The 19527-nt window shown below is 45.7% G+C and overlaps 1 protein-coding gene across 2 annotated transcripts in view; it reads right to left on the bottom strand.

Annotated features, from left to right (window-relative positions):
• The window catches only part of PSMB7 (proteasome 20S subunit beta 7), a 29526-nt gene extending 11083 nt beyond the window's left edge, over positions 1 to 18443 (bottom strand). Inside the window, exons 1-6 of one of the 2 annotated variants that reach the window (XR_014560097.1) lie at positions 18296 to 18443; positions 16329 to 16422; positions 16089 to 16186; positions 15600 to 15740; positions 13557 to 13672; positions 7161 to 7219 (exon numbers count right to left, since the gene is read on the bottom strand). Coding sequence is in view for 1 of the 2 variants with exons in the window: in XM_083721893.1 (XP_083578019.1) it covers positions 7161 to 7219; positions 13557 to 13672; positions 15600 to 15740; positions 16089 to 16186; positions 16329 to 16422; positions 18296 to 18369 (582 nt within the window). In the remaining variant the exon portion in view is untranslated. The remainder of the gene's footprint in view (positions 1 to 7160; positions 7220 to 13556; positions 13673 to 15599; positions 15741 to 16088; positions 16187 to 16328; positions 16423 to 18295) is intronic. The other variant, XM_083721893.1, reaches the window with a different exon arrangement.
• Positions 18444 to 19527: the final 1084 nt, after the last annotated feature.

Here is a 19527-nt window from a genome sequence, read left to right as displayed (position 1 = left end):
ACCAGTGTGAAATATGCTGGAGTATCAATTCAACATCTGTTCTCTTTAGGGTTCTGGAGTCCCGCAGTGGCCCTTTCAATTTGTAATTGAGTTCTATACTGAATTAATCAGCAGTTTATCTTTTTTAGAAAAAAATATCTTCCCCACTAACCTGAATTTACATTAACAATTTATGTTGAATTACCTGCCAAGGCAGAAATGTATGATTCTAGAACTACCATTCGGTAAGCCTGGCTTCTCTTATTTCATTCTTATATGAGCAGCCACCGCCACCGCCATTCTGCTGGATAAAACCTCACAGAGCCAGCCTCCACCTGAATTTTCAAGGGGCTTTCATTTACTATAAGATAAACACAAATGCACAGGCATATTTAATTTGTTACTGATACAAATTGTAGCAAACGGAACCAAGATCTGATTGGAAGCAAAATCCAAGCTAGTGAATGCTGTGAGAAAAAAGCCTTGATTTTATAAATCTTCTTAATCCATCCTCTCACAGCTGCAGTGAGGAGCTGGATCTGTGTGACAGCAGAAAGGTGGAAATGGACAGAGAACCAAAAAGAAAAAGAAAAGGCAGCTTGCAGAATTGTGAACGGTGTTATAACTGCAACCCTCTGTTGGGTATTAAGGTGTATTTGTTCATGTTTTACTGTCAACAGGGAAAAAAATCAATCTTAGAGGCAGGGGAAGAGCCCACAACCACATCATTAAAGTATTCTGGGAATTCCAATAAAACCTCTCTCCAAAGTTCACAACAAATATTTCCCTACCCCTACCCCCTCCTCCACTTAGTATTCCTTGGCTCTTTGCATACAAAATGTATTTTGTATTAAGAACTCTGCTTGCTGCAGAAGCACCAAACCAGTCTTGCATTGTTGGGGGGGGGGGGATTTTTTCCAGGAAAATCTCACCATTTCCTTCAGTTCGAGAAACAACAGTAATACAACTTTTGTTTGAATACTTGGCTCCTAAGAAATGCATCAAAAATAATTACCTGTCTGGCATACCTACTCTGCGAGGAGTGAAAGCGATCACCAGATTTCAACAGTCCACTGTGAGCAGACCTGCTCATATAATAGGCACTAACTTCGTTTCCACAAAGTTCAGCGGGCTGTTGCTGCACCTCTCAGTTTAAAGGTGCTGCAGTTCAGCATACATTTTCAAATTATACACAGTACTAAAGAAAACTAGCAAGCAACTGCAGGCCTGCCAGTGTTAACAGAAATCAGACCCTTAAGGTAACTTTGGGTGGGATTCACTTAAAAAACCCCGTGGGGAAGTCCTATGCAAGCACTTCCCCTGGTGCAAAGGGGCTTTCCTCTCCCCCCTTCCCCTTGTGTGTACCCTGGGGGGGGGGACCCCTGGAACCCTACATGGGGGGAGAAAAGGGGAATCATTTCATCTGCCTAGCTGAAATACTTCTGCAGATGGAACACTCATAATAGTGTGATGTTTTATTCCACCGTTTATGTATTATTTCCTTATGGGAGAACACTGATGAAACAGCTCAAGATACTCAATCACTGGAAAATCCCCCCCCCCTTAAATAAAAAATAAAAGAGTTTTTTCTATAATTAGTTCCACAGGATTCTTTTTTTGTGTGCATGCCAGGTAGAAAAATTCATGCCAGGTAGAAAGTTCCACTGATGAAGGAAAATCCAAATTAGTACCCCCAATTATGTTTGTATTTAAGAGAGGGAAATGGGGAGATGAAGTTTGGAGAAATACCAGCATCCTTGCATGAATCTTCACAATTCCTGCCCCAGAGAAAAAGGCAGAGAGGCTGCAGCCGGCAAGGCAAAGTGCAAGCACCAAACAACAGAGATACACAAAGCGGTGGGCGCTCCCCCACCCCCGCAAAGGGGCCCCGTTTTTGAAAGGCATTCTGCATAAGCTGTGTGTGCTGCCAGTGGGGATGCAGGTTGCTCAGGCAGCTCTCCCGCTTAATGCAGGCTGTCTCCCTTGATCTCCGCCGTCTGCTGGCAACCCCCCCCCCCAGCACGCGGCCACCTTCCTATGGAGTCATTAAAACACCAAGTGTCAACTGGGGGGATTAGCCAGAAGACACCCACACCTGAGCCCTGTGGCAGGGACACGGGCATTTTGATCAGCCCCACTAATGAAGCCAGCATTCATATGCAGCGTGTCACCGCTCCAGAGTGTCAGTCACTCACACAGGAAGCCTAAATGAGACTGATGAGGCCCCAGCACCTGATCAAGTTTTAAGTTTCGGCGGTTGTCAAAAAACAAACAAAAACTCCCAACTATCAGCATTGTTGTCAGCCATTAATCAGGCGCCCAGCCGCAAATAATTATGTCCGTCATTTCCTTCACTCTCCACAACATCCCCATCTGAGCCCTGTTCTTTCACATCCATCCTGAACTACAGATCCTGAATCTTCCACCGTTTAAGTCCAGAAAAGCAGTCCATTGGCCAGTCCACCCTTGCACTCTAGAGCTGTGGTTTCAAAACGCTCTGGGAGGCAGGAGGCTGGACTGTGTCTTTCCACAGACTTTGCAGTGCGTGTGAGATCTGCACACAGAACCCACCAGCCACCCTCATCCTATTAAGCAGAGGGGTTACACATTCCGCTGCAGTGGGAATGTGAAGAGAACTGCAGACAATGCATTTGTCATGGTGCTTGCATGATGGGAACAAGCTTCTGGGGAGTGGCTACAGCTTAATGGCTTTCAGGCCAAATGCCTCACATCTGCAAACAAAAACAGATTTCAGTGGCTGGCTGGGCTGGGCTGGGCTGGGCTGCAGAGGCCACTTGCCAGGCTTCCGATGTTCAAATCCAACATGTGGGGCTGAATGTGGTGTTCTGAATGACGCTTTCTTTTAGCCCCCATGGTTGAAAAAGGCGTGGAATGCAACTTGCTGTTTTTCACTGGGGGCTCACTTGTGCTTTGCATGACTGTCTCTAATATAGATAGTGCACTGCCCTTAAAAGGCTCTCAAGTTCCAGAAGCTGCATCTCCAGAGCCCATTTCCATATACAGTCATGCCTCATGTTATGTTTGCTTCAGGTTGCGCGTTTTCAGGTTGCGTCCCATGGCGACCCGGAAGTAGCAGAAAGGGTTACTTCCAGGTTTCACCGCTCGTGCATATGCGCAAAATGATGTCACGCGCATGCGCAGAAGCGGCAAATCGCAACCCACACCTGTACAGACACGGGTTGTGTTCTTTTCAGGTTGCGAACCGGCCTCCGGAACGAATCGCGTTCACAACCAGAGGTACCACTGTAAAGAATTATTAGGAAGTGCAAAGTATCTGATAATACACCGCTAGTCCTAGAATGGAATGCAAGGCCTTCTTCAGAGAAGGGCAATCCTAACAGCAACATAAATAATATGTTAGCATGCTGGACCAATGAAATCGGACAGCACAATGCTTCTCCCACCCCTCCCACCCCAACACGACAAACTGCCACAATGGGAACAGCAAACTGCTAGAGAAACTATTTCTAAAGTCAGGAAAAACTTCAAACTGCTAAAGGGTGAGTAAATGTGATTGTAAGGAAGGACTGCAGCCCAGCAGGCAATTCCACCTCTTCTGAGCTGACTCTCCCTCACCTTCCTCCTCCTCACACTCCTCCTCCCCTTCAGTCCTCATCAGCTGTAGTCCAGCTCTGCTGCCCTGTTAGCAAAATGCCCAGCAAACCTACCAGCATTCAAGAATGTGCCCTTGTTTCCTTCCACAAGTCCTGCATACCATGCACCAGTCCTGCAAACTCAGGGGTGTTTCCAGGCAGAAATGAGAAACAAATCAGCATAATTCATCTGGGCCAAGATTAATTCTGGTCCTTTTGTCTCCAAGCCTCTAAAGTATGACAGTATTTAACAGTATTAAAAAAGAGAGAAGAAATACCCTTTTCTGTCATTGCTAAGCATATGAATAGGTTCAACATTACTGGAGACTGGAAGAAGAGCTATCCATATAAAAATGCCACCATATCTCCCTGAAGCAAGAGGAAGCAGCGTATTCCCTCATGCAGCCTCTCCCCAAGGTCGCAGGTGGCCCAAACTAGATTTAATCTCAGTTAAAATGAATAAGCATTAAATGTTTAGATGTTAGCCTTGCACAAGGGTAGAGGAAAAAAAGTCCCTAGGGGCCTAGAATTTCTCCTACTGGAAGACGCTACAGAATGCAAACAGTATAACCCTGCTCCAAGAATTCAACCCAAGCCATCAATAGCTTTACCACTCTCCCATTCTTATTTCAGGCAAGTTTAGGTGCACATGTGAACAATTGTGCTTGCCCTACAGTGGCCAGGGGCTCAACCTCCTGTCTGAAGCATCAACAACATGTCTGAGCTTTAGGCCTAAAGCAGTTGCCATCCTTGGAAATCCGTAACAGCCCCTCTGGAGGCCAGCATCCCACCACTGATCTATCCTGAGAAGGCTCAACAGACAGACTCCGCGCTACAGCCTAAGGAAGGGCTGTCACACTTGGCACCAACAAAGCCACTTGCTACCTAAAACTCAAGACGCGGTCGGAGGTGGGGGGGGGGGGACAAGCCCTGCTGGTGTGAGGATGCCTGAGGCAGTGGTAGAAGCTTCGACAACTCATCTTCAAACGGCGGAGAGCCAGGGCTGGAGAAACCTGCAAAAATTGGCTAAGCCTGCAGTCCTGGTTTTTTTAAGTCGAACATCTTCAAAGTCTGCTATTCTCACTGTAGGGCACAGCAGCTGCCAGAGCAGGTTTGATCCTCTCAGCTTTTGGCAGCTCTCAACTTGAAATTCCAGCAAAAGAAATTTTTCAAGTTGCTATTATTGCCTGTCAGATTTATAAATATTGTGCACTATGTGTTGTGGCACGGCTCTCTGGGGACGCTGGCGCATGCCAAAAGCGTAACAGAATGAAAAAAACAGTTCCTTGTCTTCAAATAAATGCTAATTTCTTTAACTGTGCTCACACGATGCTTTTGGTGAACGGCTTCAGTAGTACAGAATATATATCAGAGGGGGTGGGGGCTGATTGTCTTTTCCTGCAGTATTCAGCTGCTGATTTCATTAAGCTTGTTTAATTAGATTCCAGATGCTAATTTGCAAGTTGATACCAGAGGGTGCAGGACAGTTTGCCTTTGAATCATTTCTCTGTGATGTGATGGTCTTGAAGAACACCACTGCCCTTTAAAAGCTCTATCAAGATATTCTGACAATTAGCAAACAAAGGAGCTGCATTAATCTTGACAGAAAAAAATTAATTTTCTACACATTTTAATGACTATGGCACCAAGATTTTTAAAGTTCTTTTCACTGCATGCGCATCAGCAGTTGACCAATTCAGCATTAACACATTGGAGAGGTACAGAGATTTACCAAATATTGTTCAGTCTTTTCACAGAGGAGCTGTCTTCGTGCAACCTGTTATGCTACTAAACCTTCAAGGAATTTGTGCTAGAGAACACCCATCTGAAAAGGGCTACTTCATTCTGGCCAAGATAGAGCCTTTCTTCATAGTTAAAAACAGCACATACACAAACAGAATTCTAGTCTTTTTGCCATCCAAACCCACATGCACTTGGTAGTCCACGCTATCTATAGTAGTCAGAGCAGGATACAAGTCTCTCCCTCCCATAAAACCAGATTAGCCAATAAAACATTTGTTTTTTCCAACTAGGGAGGGGAGTGGCTGGAAGATGAAGGAGAAGGAATGGGGCAAGAGTGGAGGGGATCCTCACTCCAATTCTTCCATATGAACCCCAAAATGTGGTTATAAGCTGTTTCAAAATGGAAACTTGCTTCTTTCTTCTAGTCAGAGGACAGAGCAAGCTGCTCTGTCCAAAGCATTAATATAGTAATGATGATGATCTTTGGATGAAGAGTGGTATGGAAATTAATAAACCAGTAAAATAAAAAACAAACAAAAAGACTGCCAAGGCAGTACAGTCAGGTGTGAATGGGGCAAATGGGGCAGCCCCTCTTTTGTGATGCTTCTGCACCTTGACAAACAGGCACACAAAGTATTGGTCTTCTCCTTTCTCAACACATCCATTCCCAATCAAGAATAAAAGCTCAGAATTGCTGGGTTAGCTCTGGCCTGCTAATCTGAGCCTTGTGTACTCTGCGAGGGTGACACAGGAGCCTGGCCTATCTAGGAGATGTTCACTGTGACTTAAGGAGTGATATTACCAGAATAGCAGCAGTTAAGATCCAACTCATTAACACAATCACCCATCAAGTAAAAATGTTGGGCTGAAGGTGATTGCTTTCCCAAGACAAGCTGTCAACTTCAACTGAGTGCTGACTCACATTTTGCTCTTCTGTGAGGATAAATAGAACCTCCAACAGTGAACACCTCTGGCAAGGGACAGGTAGGGGCTTTTCCATTGCTCTGCACTGGGCTTCCTTCAAAGGACTCAGAAAGCAAAGTACATTATTTTCAGATACTCAAGAGGCAGCAGCATCAGCTACCATGGCCAACCAAAATTAATGGATTCCTGTTTATGCTCAATTCAGCAGCCAGTTAAAAATGCCGCTTGATTGGGTACATGACAATTGCTTAAATCAGGCTGGCCTTTAAGCAACTAGAAACTTACTATTTCTGCTCCCATTTTTAGCCATTCTGCTGTTTCAACACACAAATATGGTACTGAGGATTTCACCCTTGACAAGCTGGGAGTAGAGAACCACTAAGCCACAAAAAGTGACTTCACTGCCCGTCTCCACTTAAAAAAAACCCCTCGAGGGCACAGAATGTGGCTTTGTGAAGAACATGCACAGACTACAGACCCAATAATCACCCATACCTTCCACTTTTGCACTCATAGCTTAAAGAGTCAGGCACAAAATATCTGGAAGCACCAGCATTTGAGGAAACATCAGGTATGTGTTTAACACATCCTGAAATATTCCTGCAATTACATCCACAAGGCACAGGTGTCAGACTTGCACGGATTTCTCCATAGGTGCACACATTTTACAGTTTTGTGTCTAACTCAAGTTTTGTGCCTATTTATTAGCACAGAAACAATACTTTGGATAATCCCCACAGAAGACAACAAAGTGACTCTTCAGACTGTTGTGGCATTGCTGTAACTGAAAACCAACCATTAAAGATCATTCAAAGGACCCCATCCTACAAATCACACTATGCTACTATCACAATTATACAAATAAACCGTGGGAGTACAGGAGGTGGAGAGAGTGTTTACCTCCATGTCAGGCTTGAATTTGTCTTCAAAAACTGCCATGGCTGCCAATGAACCTGAACCTGAAAAGAGCAAGGAGAAGACCATTATGGTTTTCAAATGACAGAACAGAAAAGGCGACAATGAGACAAGAACTTTACAAATACTGATTTACATTCCTATACTTTTGTTTTGCTACTTTAGAGCAGCACCTCTTGTTCCAGCTCAGTAACAAAGGGAGCCTTACTCTGAAGAAAGGCAAAGGGGAAAAGCAGGCTGATAACTCACAGCAAGCTCCCAACGGAAGCCGTTCCAGGGTTTAGTGGGAGCAAGTTCAGCTTTTATTTCTTGAACCCCAGCCCCCTTCCCAAATGCTTTTGAAAATATTCTCAATATCAAAAGTGAATAGTGGTGTGGCAGAGAGGGTGGTGGGTGGTTCTGCTGTTCAAGGAAAAATAAAAAAATCCTACTGGGTATATGACCAAGCCTTTAGAAGCACCAGAAGCACCTCTCTAAATCCTGGAGTTGCTTTTTTTATATATAGATTGGGGCAGCATTTCTAGAACAGCTAAGATATTTTCTAGAAATATATATACTGAGCCACGTATGACCAAGCCAGAAGCTTTGAGAAGAGGCAAACTAGGGCTTTAAAATCATTTGGATCAGCTGAAAGGAACAGATTATTTCAGTGAGTTGGTTTAGCACATGCACAGAAAGATGAGAGCAATCCGGGTGGCCGTTCAGTCTTATCTACCCCAGTTCAATTGTGTTTTATTTTATTGTGTTTTGGATTGTTTCTAGTTTGCACTAAAAAACAGTAAGGCAGAGCAGACCAGAGTGGCAAACATGAATCACACACAAAGGTTTAAACACACACATTTGGCGATTTCAAGAGCTGTCCTACAAAAATACTAACAGAAGAACCCCCTTTCCGATGTCAGCTCCAGGCATTACAAGTCCACGCAAAGAGCGGCTATGAACTATTTGGCAATCTTAAATAAGCTTTGTTCAGAAGAGAATGTGAATCTTCCCTGCATAGACATCACCATCATGTTTCAGTGCAGCCCAGACAGTATTTCAGGATGCTCTGCTTTTGGAGACTGAATAAAGTTAGCGACAATTTTTTATGCCAATTAGGAGATTTTTTGGCATTTATTACTTTTTAACTTGTTTTGCATACCACTATCTGTTTAGCTGGGTCACCCAGAAAGCCATATTTTCCATTTAAAATGATTTGTGTACATCGCTTGACCACCTCAATGGTTTAGTAAAGAAAAAGGCAGCGATTAAAGAGTTTCAAATGAGGTGTCCTGCTGATTTTATCAAGTCTGCTGAATGTATAATGAAAAGGGAGAAGCTGACAGTGACATTGCTGAGAAAATACAGACTATCTTATCTGAACCATTTAAGGAGGTCCAATTATAGATCAAATTTAAAGGGTAGAGGCAGATTTACAGACACAAATCAATGAACATGGTAATTCCAGCGAATGTGACAAAGACTCCTGTTATGGAATATTGCTGTGGTTGAGGATCATTACCTTTACAGTACCAAATACATCACATTTATAAACAGCGGGGTGCACAAAGCATCTTCTCATACTCCAGGCAACGGCTATTCGTCTTTGCCTCGGAGCCACGTACAGCTCCATTTTCAGAAAGGCAGGAATGGGAAACAAAAAGGAATTCTTTGCAAGTGACAAACGAGAGGAGAGCAACATGCACAAAATATGCAAGAAGAACTGTGCTGAACCACAAGGAGGTCAAAGCGAAGTCCTGTAGGGCTGCTCTGGATGCAGTTTGTGAGGCAAGCTCCCCACAACGGGAATAAGCAGAATCAGGTGGGATAAGAGGTGTCTGGAAGAGCCTCGCTATGGAGTTTTAACAGGCAAGACAAGAGCTGTAATGAGGCAGAAGAAATATTTCACAACAATCTATTTTTTATTTAATTTATATCTAGGCCTTCCTTCTGAAACAGCCTATTTTGCATTCACATGCTACCAACATTTTGGAAGGCAGGGGATGAGTAGGGTGTGAGCAGAGAACATACTGCAAAGATATATACACAGACACGAAGTTACCACCAGCCTGTTACCCAAACATCTGTGGTAGGGGCAGGTTCTGATCCCCATCTTTGCAGCTGCAGCGCTCTCATTTTTGACTTTCAAAGAAGAGCCTTAATGGATTCAGAGACTGGATATTGCTGGGGGGGGGGCACATCCTATCTCTCACCCCAAGCACTTGGTCAGCTCTCTCCCCGGAGCAGAGGAAGTGCTATGTCCAGGAACGATGTTCTCAACTAGGGGAGCCAGCCTCTTTCTGCACAGCTTCACCCTGGTTTCCCATTTCTTGATCATGCTGGTGTGGCCAAGACACAGAGCTGGCATTTTAAACAATGGCTATCATGGCATATAGCTTGCCAGAAACAACACAAAAGGGTTAATGAAGTGAGAGGCACTAAACCAGAACATTGGGTGACAAGCCTGGGTAACAGACCACCCTCGCTTTCCCAAAGCACCACAAAACACTCAAGGCAGCTTCAGCAACTAGCTCATGCTCTTCAACGCCAGAAGCCCACAGTCAAGAGGCCTGCATCTGGGGACAGGAGCTGCACGGAGCTCTCTGGATGCCATGCACACACACCCCCACAACACTGAAGAGAACTGCACAACGCTGGTCACAAGGCAGTCTGCGTCTGCGAGAGCACGCTCTTAAATGTCTGACGCCGCACCTGCCCCTAAACCAGCCTACAGCCATCTTACAACCTGCTGTGGGCCAGGCTCTTATTGAACCTGCTACAAGAAGGAACATGCCTCTTATCGGGGCATTTCAATTGAGGAACATCCCCACAGAATTGCATAGGCACCGACAACATCATCTTCCACGGTGCCAGTTCAAAACTTTCCTGCTTGCTTGAGCTGCTTTGCATGTGTCGTCCCCCTATTATATTTTGCTGCCTTGTAAAGTTGTTTAGGCTGTATTTTCTACGTGGGGCTTTTGTGGTTATATGGCCACTTTTGGTCTTATTCTGCACATCAACTGGATATCTTAACTGATAAAGGGTGGTTTTAAATATATTTTAAAATAAACTGAGTTTATTTTACACATAAGGGCACACAGGTTTCTCAGTGCTACCTGCATTAAAATTAAAAACAGCCTAGAAATAAGTTCTACGCCAATCTCAAAAGTGATTTTTTTTATTAGACCCAGAAAGAATAACAAGGGAATCTTTTCTGTGAACTGCCCTGAGATCTCCGGGTATAGGGCCATATAAATATATATATATATGTATATATAATATCTGAATGATGTTGTTTTTACAATTACATTAGAGTCACAGCACTCCTCTTCATACATCTGATGACCTAGAGATACTTCTTGTGTTTTAAAATGACCTTGCTGTCCCATATTTAATCGATATTGGACTTGTCCATTTGCACACTGCAGCTAGCAGCCTTTTGAACGCCAAACATTCAGCGAAGGATGCTTTCTTTTACTAAATAGCCTTCTGCATCTTCCAGCACTCAAGAACCTGTTTGCTGCTGCCTCTGCCTGCCACACTGGCAAACAAATGCACTGTGAAGAGAGTAACATTTAGATTTCTCTAATCCATCAGTGTCAACAGTCCCTGACAGCGCACTTATTCACAAACGCTCATTGTTATTCAATTTGCTGCTCCTCCTAGGTAGATATCCAGTGCTCTCCACAGACCCATCGATCGGCATCATTTTTCACTCTGGTTCCTGGCTGAGAGGCCTGGTCTCTTGGTGGCATTGCCTGTGCGGCAGACAGACATTGCCAATGCATGAAGAGCTGATTTATGAATATGAAACAATACTGGTGCCAGGAGATCAGCCTCAGCCACAAGAGACCACCAGAATGCATCTTGCTGCTTCCCAAGTCTGAAGTACAGACTTCAAGCCCTTTAATTGTATGCATGCATTTCATTATATAGCCATGGCCAGAAGCTTTTCTAGACAAGCCAGCAATCAGACAATCTTGCATCGTTTGCTGAAATCCGCATTTGTCCTTTGTCAGCATAAACACTTTAATTTGATGTTTTCACTCCTGAGTAAGCACTGAGTATGTTTTAAGCTCCTTCTAAGGAACGACACTGGTCTCTTATTTAGGCACAAAATGCTGGATTTCTATTCTTTGCCTGTTTTGAGCAACAATACAGAGGCCTTACGCGCGCACACATGTAAAATATTGCTTAAAACAACAAGAGAAAGGTATGAGGAAATTAGCATTCAGTTTGTAGATACATGGAGGAATCATGGAATATTAATACTGCTGCCTTGTGTGTGCCTAACATCTGATCCAATATGAGCAGGTCTGAGTATTTACTATTCTGATGTGATAGCTAAGTCCTTCTGGCTTAAATATGTATTCTCTGCCACCAACCTAAAGTGTGGAGCTTGTCAAAATGTTGAGTTTAAAAATCATGCTAATATTTTGGCACATAAGAGATCAGTCAGCCTTCACAGGAGTACTAAAAACACAAACTGTGTTCATATTGCATCACATCTGCCCATCAAAAGGATGCGCTCCTTTCTTCCCAGAAGAGGCCAAAACTGGGTTGTGTCAATGTAGAGTCACTGCAAGACATTCATTTCTGTGCCAGATATCCATCCCAAGAACAGAGCTTGAGGGCATGAATTTTGATGTCTGGTTTTATGATCATTTCAAGATTGTAATCCCTAAGCCTTAGGTATGCTGCACACTGGAGCAAGAAATTCATTCTTCAGACTCTCAGTCTGCAGTATCACATTTAAAACATGGCCCCTACATTTGGACAAATTATTTAAACAGTAGACTGAAGTTGCCCATACTGTCTGATATTTACCAGACCAGAGATCTGCACAATGTACCCTGTAATGAAGCACTTTCAGGTATGCAGTAGCCCAACCTTAAGCACGTTTACTTGGAAACAAGTGCTGTGGAGTTCAGTGTGGTTTGCTTTTAAACACGCTGGAATTGCAGCCTTCTTCTTCTTCTCTTTTTAGAGGAATAGCAGCGTGGTAGATAAAACAGACAGATTAATACTGTCAGGCTTCATAGGCTTAGAAGCCTATTCCCATTTAATGACAGCAGTCCTTACCAGTCAGATTTCTTTCCCTGGGTTCAGTGAACAATATTCATAGGATAGCCATGCTCTACAGCTTCAAACAAAACAGAGTCAAAGGATTCCTGGTGCAAGGCAGACATGAATCCTGCAGTTCTGGGTCACTAATCATTCACTATACAAATGCAGCAAGGTAATTTATTGTTCAGCAGTTTAATAATTTATAAGTTTCAGGGCACATTTATAAATATTACTCCAATTTCATATTTTATGTTAATTCATATAAGGGTCTGAATAGAATATTACATCATAAATCCTATAATAGCATTCTTTCAAAAATAGATTTCATGCACAGAATAAATAATTTACTACTTTGTAGGGTACCATGGCACCATCTATTGGTGTAAAAAAGCTACACTCTGTTGTTCTAAGCATTTTGTACAACTCTGCTTCTCTATGCCCAGGACTCCAATTTCCCCTAAGACTGGCATGAAAGAACATCAAAATAAACCATACAGATGCAGTAATTTTTGAGTAAACCTCTTCCATAATCTAACTAGGGCTACCTGTAATAGAGATGCTTCTGTGATTTTATGTGCACGCACATGCACACACATCATTTCTTCAAGTAATTTAAGAAAAATGTTGGACCCTAGTAAACACAGAGGTGGTGATGTTGTTTTTGTACATATAGGAAGGCAAAGCATTCAAGCAAAGTGAAATTGGGGTCAGAATGAACTGAATCTATGTGAACCAAACATCCATAGTAGCATTTCCCTATTAACTACTGCATCCATTTCAAGAGCAAAACATTAAATTAGAAGCTCTCGCACTCTCCACTGACAAGTGCTACACATCTGTATTTTCAGTCAGCTAACATTATTTTTGCTGCTGACAACCCCTATATAAGCTACAGGGCTGCTTTAAGAAATCTGAAATCATCCTTACAGTGTAATTTCTCTAGAGGTTCTGGTGGCATTTCAGAAACTTTGTGTGTGTTTGCTTTAATGTTCTGATGAAGAAGCACTGCCTTGGGATTCGATTTAGCGAAACATTTGCCATTCAGCACTGAAGCTACACTCTGGGAGTCTCTGGCAAATTTGCACAAGCTGTATTTCCCATCTCCCCACCCAGCCATTTACAATTTGCCAATGATTTAAAGTATTATTATTAGGCATCAAGAGATATGATCAGACAAAGTATGAGATCCCTGTTTTACTTTCACTTTCTACAACGCTAACGACATTTCAGAATCACACACAAACATGAGTAAAGATGAGGAAAGAAAAACTAATTACGACAGATTTCCACTAGTGGGCAGTGCAGTTACCTAAATTGTAACAGGGAAAGACTCACCCATTGTGACATAAGGCAATTTGTCAGTAGATCCATGAGGGTAGATGCTGTAAAGATGGGCTCCAGTGACATCCACCCCACCCAGAACCAGGGCTGCGCCAATGTAACCTTGATACCTGGAAGACATGAATGTGTTTAGCATAAGAGTGTGTGAAAACCAGAAATGCATTCCCAAAAGTGCTAGAACCTAGGATATAAAATCTAGGAGCCTAATGACATCCTAAACCTGCATTCCAGGCACTACAAGAATGCCTAGGTGCCTTTTCATTGGGGGGAAAAAGATTGTGTGCCTGCGTGAGCCAGGGGATCTGCAAGCAGCGCAGCACCAAAAGAGCACAACCACAGCCAACTTGCAAAAACAGGGGCAATGCAAGCCATGCAGTTCTGTGCAGTTTTCTCTCTCTCCCCTCACCCTTCCTAGCAGAAACTATTTAAACCCATAAAAGGGAGCAGGAAAACAAGGGGGTTGCTTAAGAGTGTTGAAACGTCAAGACTCCTCTCATGAAACAGATGGGCTTCCCAGAGAGTAAAAAGCAGCTGCCCCAACACCTGCACTCCACCCCCCGCCCAGCTTATGCTGCACAAACAGAAGTTGAGCAAAGAGGAAACATGGTGGCCGTGCACCCGGCAGCCTTCACCACTGGTTTGATTCACAGGGACTTGAAGCTTTCCCAAAGAGAGAGAGGTGAGGAGGAAGTGCTGCCTGTCTGCCCACCTGTCAGCTGCGCATTGCCCAAAGTCTCTGGCTTGCAGGACAGAGAGTCCCAGCCAGAGAGATGTAGAACACATGGAGTTGGTGGGTGGAGGCAGGCTCACAGAGCAGCATCTCTCTGGCCTTGCAGATTCAGCAGGCAAAAAGCAGCCCTTTACTCTGCAGTATAAAAGGCTTTACTTTGCAGTAAAGGGCTGCTTCCTGCCTGCCCGCTCTGCTAGGCCACTTTATATGAGGCATCCCTCACACAAGCCAGCCACCCACACAGCAAAGGGGCACATCCTCTGCCTCTCCCTCCCTCTCTGCTGCAGTTTTTCTGCCCCCCTCGGCAGGATGTGCCAGTGGCTCCAGCCAGCCTGCTCTGGAGGCTAGCAGGGTGAAAGCCTTGGACAGGAAGGGCATGGAAGCAAAGGGCAGGAGGAAGTAAGGCTGAACAGCTGGGGTGAGGGGGGTAGCCCTCCCAACTCCCTCCCCCTACACAGGGCACCAAGATGCCGCACAAAGCCTACATGCAACTGTGGTGTAGAGGAAGTGGCCATGCAATGAGGCACACTGCAGCTTCTGGTTTGTTCTCTCTCTCTCTCTCTCTCTTGTGCAGTGAGGGGTCCTTTCCAATTCATCCCCTCCCCTGGCAGCCTTGGAAGAGACTGTGCTCTGGAGATCTTGTTTTTGCAGAATCCTGCCTCCCTCCCACCAGTCCGTCCACCCACCCTCCTCTCTCCCACCCTGTGATGGGGGTCACGCTCTCTTTCCCACGGTCAGCAGCTCATGGCTGGCAAGTCCAAGCCTTTGTGCGGAGGTGTGCAGTGGCCCAGCAGCCACGGCTGGATGGGAGGTATTTAAACACTTGCATTTCGGGGTGGTAACAAAAACAGCAGTAAGAGAGAACCACAAGTAAGGCTGCTTTGGGCCCCGGGGAGAAATTCCTTTAGCTCATCGGAAAGTTCTCTGGGGAGCAAGCGGAAAGGGAAGCCCGCTTCAGTCCCAGGACGCTGCCCTTGGCTCTCCTGCGCAGCCAGAGATCTTGGTCACAAATCACCCAGCTGGAAATCTCATTTTGGTTGCTAGGTGGCGCTACTGAGTTGAAAAGGAGATGGGAGACGGGTTAATTTTGAATGCTGATGACAAACACAAAAATTTCCATTTTTAAATGCTGCCCCTGAAGGCTTCTGCTTGTAAAATTGTTTAAACACACACATATTTTAGAACATGCCACTCGACTGCTGAACTTTCCCAACTACATGTGTCTGTATACTGCTTAACTGAATGAAGAGAGAAAGGGGAGGAGGCAAAGAGTGGCAACAGCACTGCTCAGTCCACAAGCCAGTTACCTGAAGAGCATCTGCTTGAGCATCCGGTTGGCTGTGACCACCCTTGGAAGCCGTCCAGTTGAGAGCGAGTGGAGTTCCATGTTAGAAGAGATCAACTGAGTTGTCATTTCTGTGTCTGCAGCTGTTCCAGCACCGCAACAACTGCAAACATATTTATTTCATTTAGTAAACAAGCAGATTCTGAACAATTATCCAGAAGCCATGGCCACGCTTGGTTGGCAGCCGCCCCACATACCCCCAGAACACATTTGCCACTCTATAGGAATCAAGAGCTAACTAGGCAGTCTTAGTCCATTAAAGGAGCTGGTCATTTTCAGGAGAGGACAGAGAAATCCCTTTGTGAAACATCAACAATTAAATACCCATGCTTTTTCTTCCTACTTTTCCCTGGTTCCCTCCATTAGAAACAAATACTTTGCAACTTTCCACTTCCAGAAAATCTGTGGTCATGAGCAGGCCTACAGAAAGGCTAGTAATATATATACTTACTAAATGTTTGGAGATATATAGTGTATTTTTGAACAGTTCTTGTCAGCAACAACCATCCCTTCAGTGGCTCTTGTATCTGCTCCAAGTACTACCCCATCCTAGAGAAAGAAAGGGAGATGGCAATCCTATACCCACTTCCCTGGAAGCAAGTGTCACTAAGCTTAGTGGGACTTGCTTCTGACATGCATAGGACGAACACTGAAAGAGCTGATTTTACTGCAACAAGCATTGGGGCCTCACCTTAAACACTACCCCAGCAATGGTGGTGCCAGTCTTGCGGGCTGTGGGAAGACGCAGACCCTTCTTGGTCCCCTCTGCTTCAAGGTGAGAATTCCTACAACAGAAGATAGTCATGAAAACGAGACACTGGTGCTAAAAATTAAAAAGTCTTCTCCATAAATAGTGTAAGGAGATCCTGGCTACGCTAATTGCCAGAGGATGAGAAAGAAGTGAATGCAGCAAAATGAACCAATGCAAGCACCAAGCCCACCAACACCCCACTCCCGATTTAATGAAAGAAAGACAGCCCTGTAAGGAAAGTAACAACCTACCCCCATCGCTCCCTGAATCTGGCCCCCTGACTAGTTCATAGGACACACACACCCCGGACGCTCGTCATGCACTTAAAATTTTTATTCTTAGAAATTGAAGATTATAAGCAGATCCTGCTAGAATGAAATCAAACCTTACTTACCTTCTAAGTAAGCCTGCCCAAGGGCTGGACTACCTGTCGGCTACAACACTGGATCGCTTTTGCGTGCTCCACCTGCCCTATTGGGGAGCAGGCAAGTGTGTTTTCCCTTGGTGGTGACAGTGCACACACAAGCAGTTTGGAGCCAAATCAACAACCCTCACGCTCCCCCCACCCCTGCAATTCTCTTCTACCCTCCGCCCCCCCTATAATTGAGGGTGGGGGAACTAGCAACCGTTTGCTCCTATGGGAGGAGATACGATTTGGCAAACATGGGATTCATAGCACCGCAGTGTTGGAAGGGACCCGAAAGATCACCTAGTCCTAGTCCAGCTCCCTGAAGGCAGGAATACACAGCCGTCCCACGCAGGGATCAAACCTGCAACCTGGCAAATGTGGGATTGTCAGCTCCAGGCTCTAAGCCTGCCTTTCTCAACTGGTAGGTCCCCAGATGTTGTTGAACTACAACTCCCATCACTCCTAGCTAGCAAGGCCAGAGCTCAGGGATGATGGGAGTTGTAGTCCAACAACACCACAGGTGGAGAACCGCTGCATGAGCTGCCCAGCATGATAAGAAGGTGGATTTGACATCTTTCTGTAGGGCCTGTAAGACGGAGCTGCCCCGCCTGGCCTTTGGTCGTGGTTCACTCTGACTCCCCATCCCCTTTCATAAGAACTTGCATGGAAGTGGCCTCCCAATAAGTTCAGCACAAACAGTTGGGCCTTGTGAGCATTTAAGGTCCCCACCCTAATCTGCGGGTTGCCATCTGATTGGATTTTATTCTGATCTTGATCTGAGTTTAGGATGTATTTTAACTGATTGTCTGATTTTATGTTAATGTGTCATACATTTGATGTTAGCCGCTCTGAGCCCAGTTTTGGTGGGGGAGGGGAGGATATAAATTATTATTATCATCATCATCATTCCCGTCTCCCCGCCCCCCCCCCCCCCAGCAAAGAACCTGAGCGCTATTTCCACCCCCCGTCAGCTGCCTAGTTATTGAGGAGGAAAGAAATCCACGTGTGGATAAGAAACTCTCAGGTTCAAGCTTCCCAAGAGGTTGACAGTGACGAGGCGACAGCCCTTCCTTCTCTCTCTGAGATCAAGGCCAAGGTCCCCTTGGGGGTCTCGCTCAGCCGCTTCCGAGGGGGGCTCCTCCTCCTCCTCCTCCTCCCGGAAAGGCCGCAGCATCCGCGGAGCCCGAGGCGGCTTTTGCGCTGAGGCGAATCCGAGGGCCGTGAAGGAAGCTCCGGGGGGGAAACCGCAGCAGCGCCGCCGCGCGCCGTACTTATTACCATTGCTGTTGTTGCGCTACGTATTACCGTGGCTGTTGCTGCTTCAGAAGAGGCCTTTCTCTCGCCAGGCCTCGGAGCCTCCTGAGTCACCGCCCGCCCGCCCGCCCGGCTCCCCTCCGGCGCCCGCGACGCCGCCGCCCCCGCCCTCCTCCCGCCGCCAACCCCCGGCGGCCCTGCCGCCGCCTCCTTCTCCCCGCCCCCCCCCGGGCCCGCCACTGACCGGGCGCAGTTGTGGAAGCTGAATCCCCCGGTAGCGCCGGCCGGCGAGGCCTGCAAGACGGAGAGCGACGCCATCTTGCTCGGGCTGCTTCGGTTTCCCCTCAGGCGGCGGCGGAAGCGGAAGCGGCCTCGGAGGGAGGGAGGAGGCGGGGCTGCTGCTGCTGCTGCTGCGTCACGCGCGGGGCCCCGCCCCTTTCCCGCCCAAAGCTGAGGGAGACGGAGGCGCCTCTGCGCTCGCCTTCCTTCCTCTCAGCGCTGAGGGAAAGGGCGTAAAAGTTCTCCTTCCTTCGTCACGTTTAAACCACACACCCCACCCAAATAAAAAGGTCTCTCTCTCTCATTTGAAACCCCGCGCGGGGCCTTCGATGGTCCTTCGTTCCGTTTTGTTTTCATTGATTGCTAAAAAGAGGAGCCAAGGTTTCCCTTTTTTTAAAGAAATATTTTTTTATTTACAATTTCAACATAGCAAAATACCAAAACATGTCGTATTCATTATTCCCCCCCTTTCCTCCCCCGACTCCCCTCAGCTCCTCTCTGATTTCTCACCACATATTCTCCGCATACTGTAAAGTTGTACAATTTTATATATTATCTTACTATGTTAACAGCCGATAAATTTCTGTATGTTTATTCAAAACCTGCCAAAGAGTCCAATTCATTTTGTTGTATTTTGAGTAATTTGTAAAAAGTTCCCGTTCTTTGAAGGTGCAGTTGTCCTTGTCTCACAGTTTGTGTGTCAGTTTCGCCAGTTCTGCATAATCCATCAATTTCTCTTGCCACTGTTCTTTTGTCGGGGTTTCCTCATTCTTCCATCCTTGTGCAGTCAAGACTCTTGCCGCTGTTGTATAAGTTCTTTATTTTCCTTGGCAGGTCTTGTCCTAAAATCCCAAAGAGGAGCCAAGGTTTCCATGGAGGCGAAGATGGCAGAAAAGGGAGGAAGGAAGCCGAGGGTCCGAAACATGGAAGGAAGCAAAGAGCAACCACATGAAACAGCTTCTTAGCTGCCCTCGGGGCTTAAAGCGAGAGTTGTATCCATTCCTCCCTCCCTCCGCTCCCACCACAAAAGGGGACGCGAAGCCCCTTGGCAGGGCCTTCATAAGGATATCTGGTGGCCCCCTCTCCCGTTTCTCAGAGTTGTCGAGGCAGAGGCCCGGGCCAGGTAGATAATGTGCCCCCCTTTTTTTTACCCTTGGGATAACTGAAGTCTTGTACATAAGTAAGTATATAAATAAT

This window comes from Podarcis gaigeae, assembly GCF_964106915.1.
Source record: "Podarcis gaigeae genome assembly, chromosome: Z".
NCBI lineage: Eukaryota > Metazoa > Chordata > Lepidosauria > Squamata > Lacertidae > Podarcis > Podarcis gaigeae.
The sequence above is the reverse complement of the archived record's forward strand: the minus strand, read 5'-3'. Positions and strand labels throughout refer to the sequence as shown.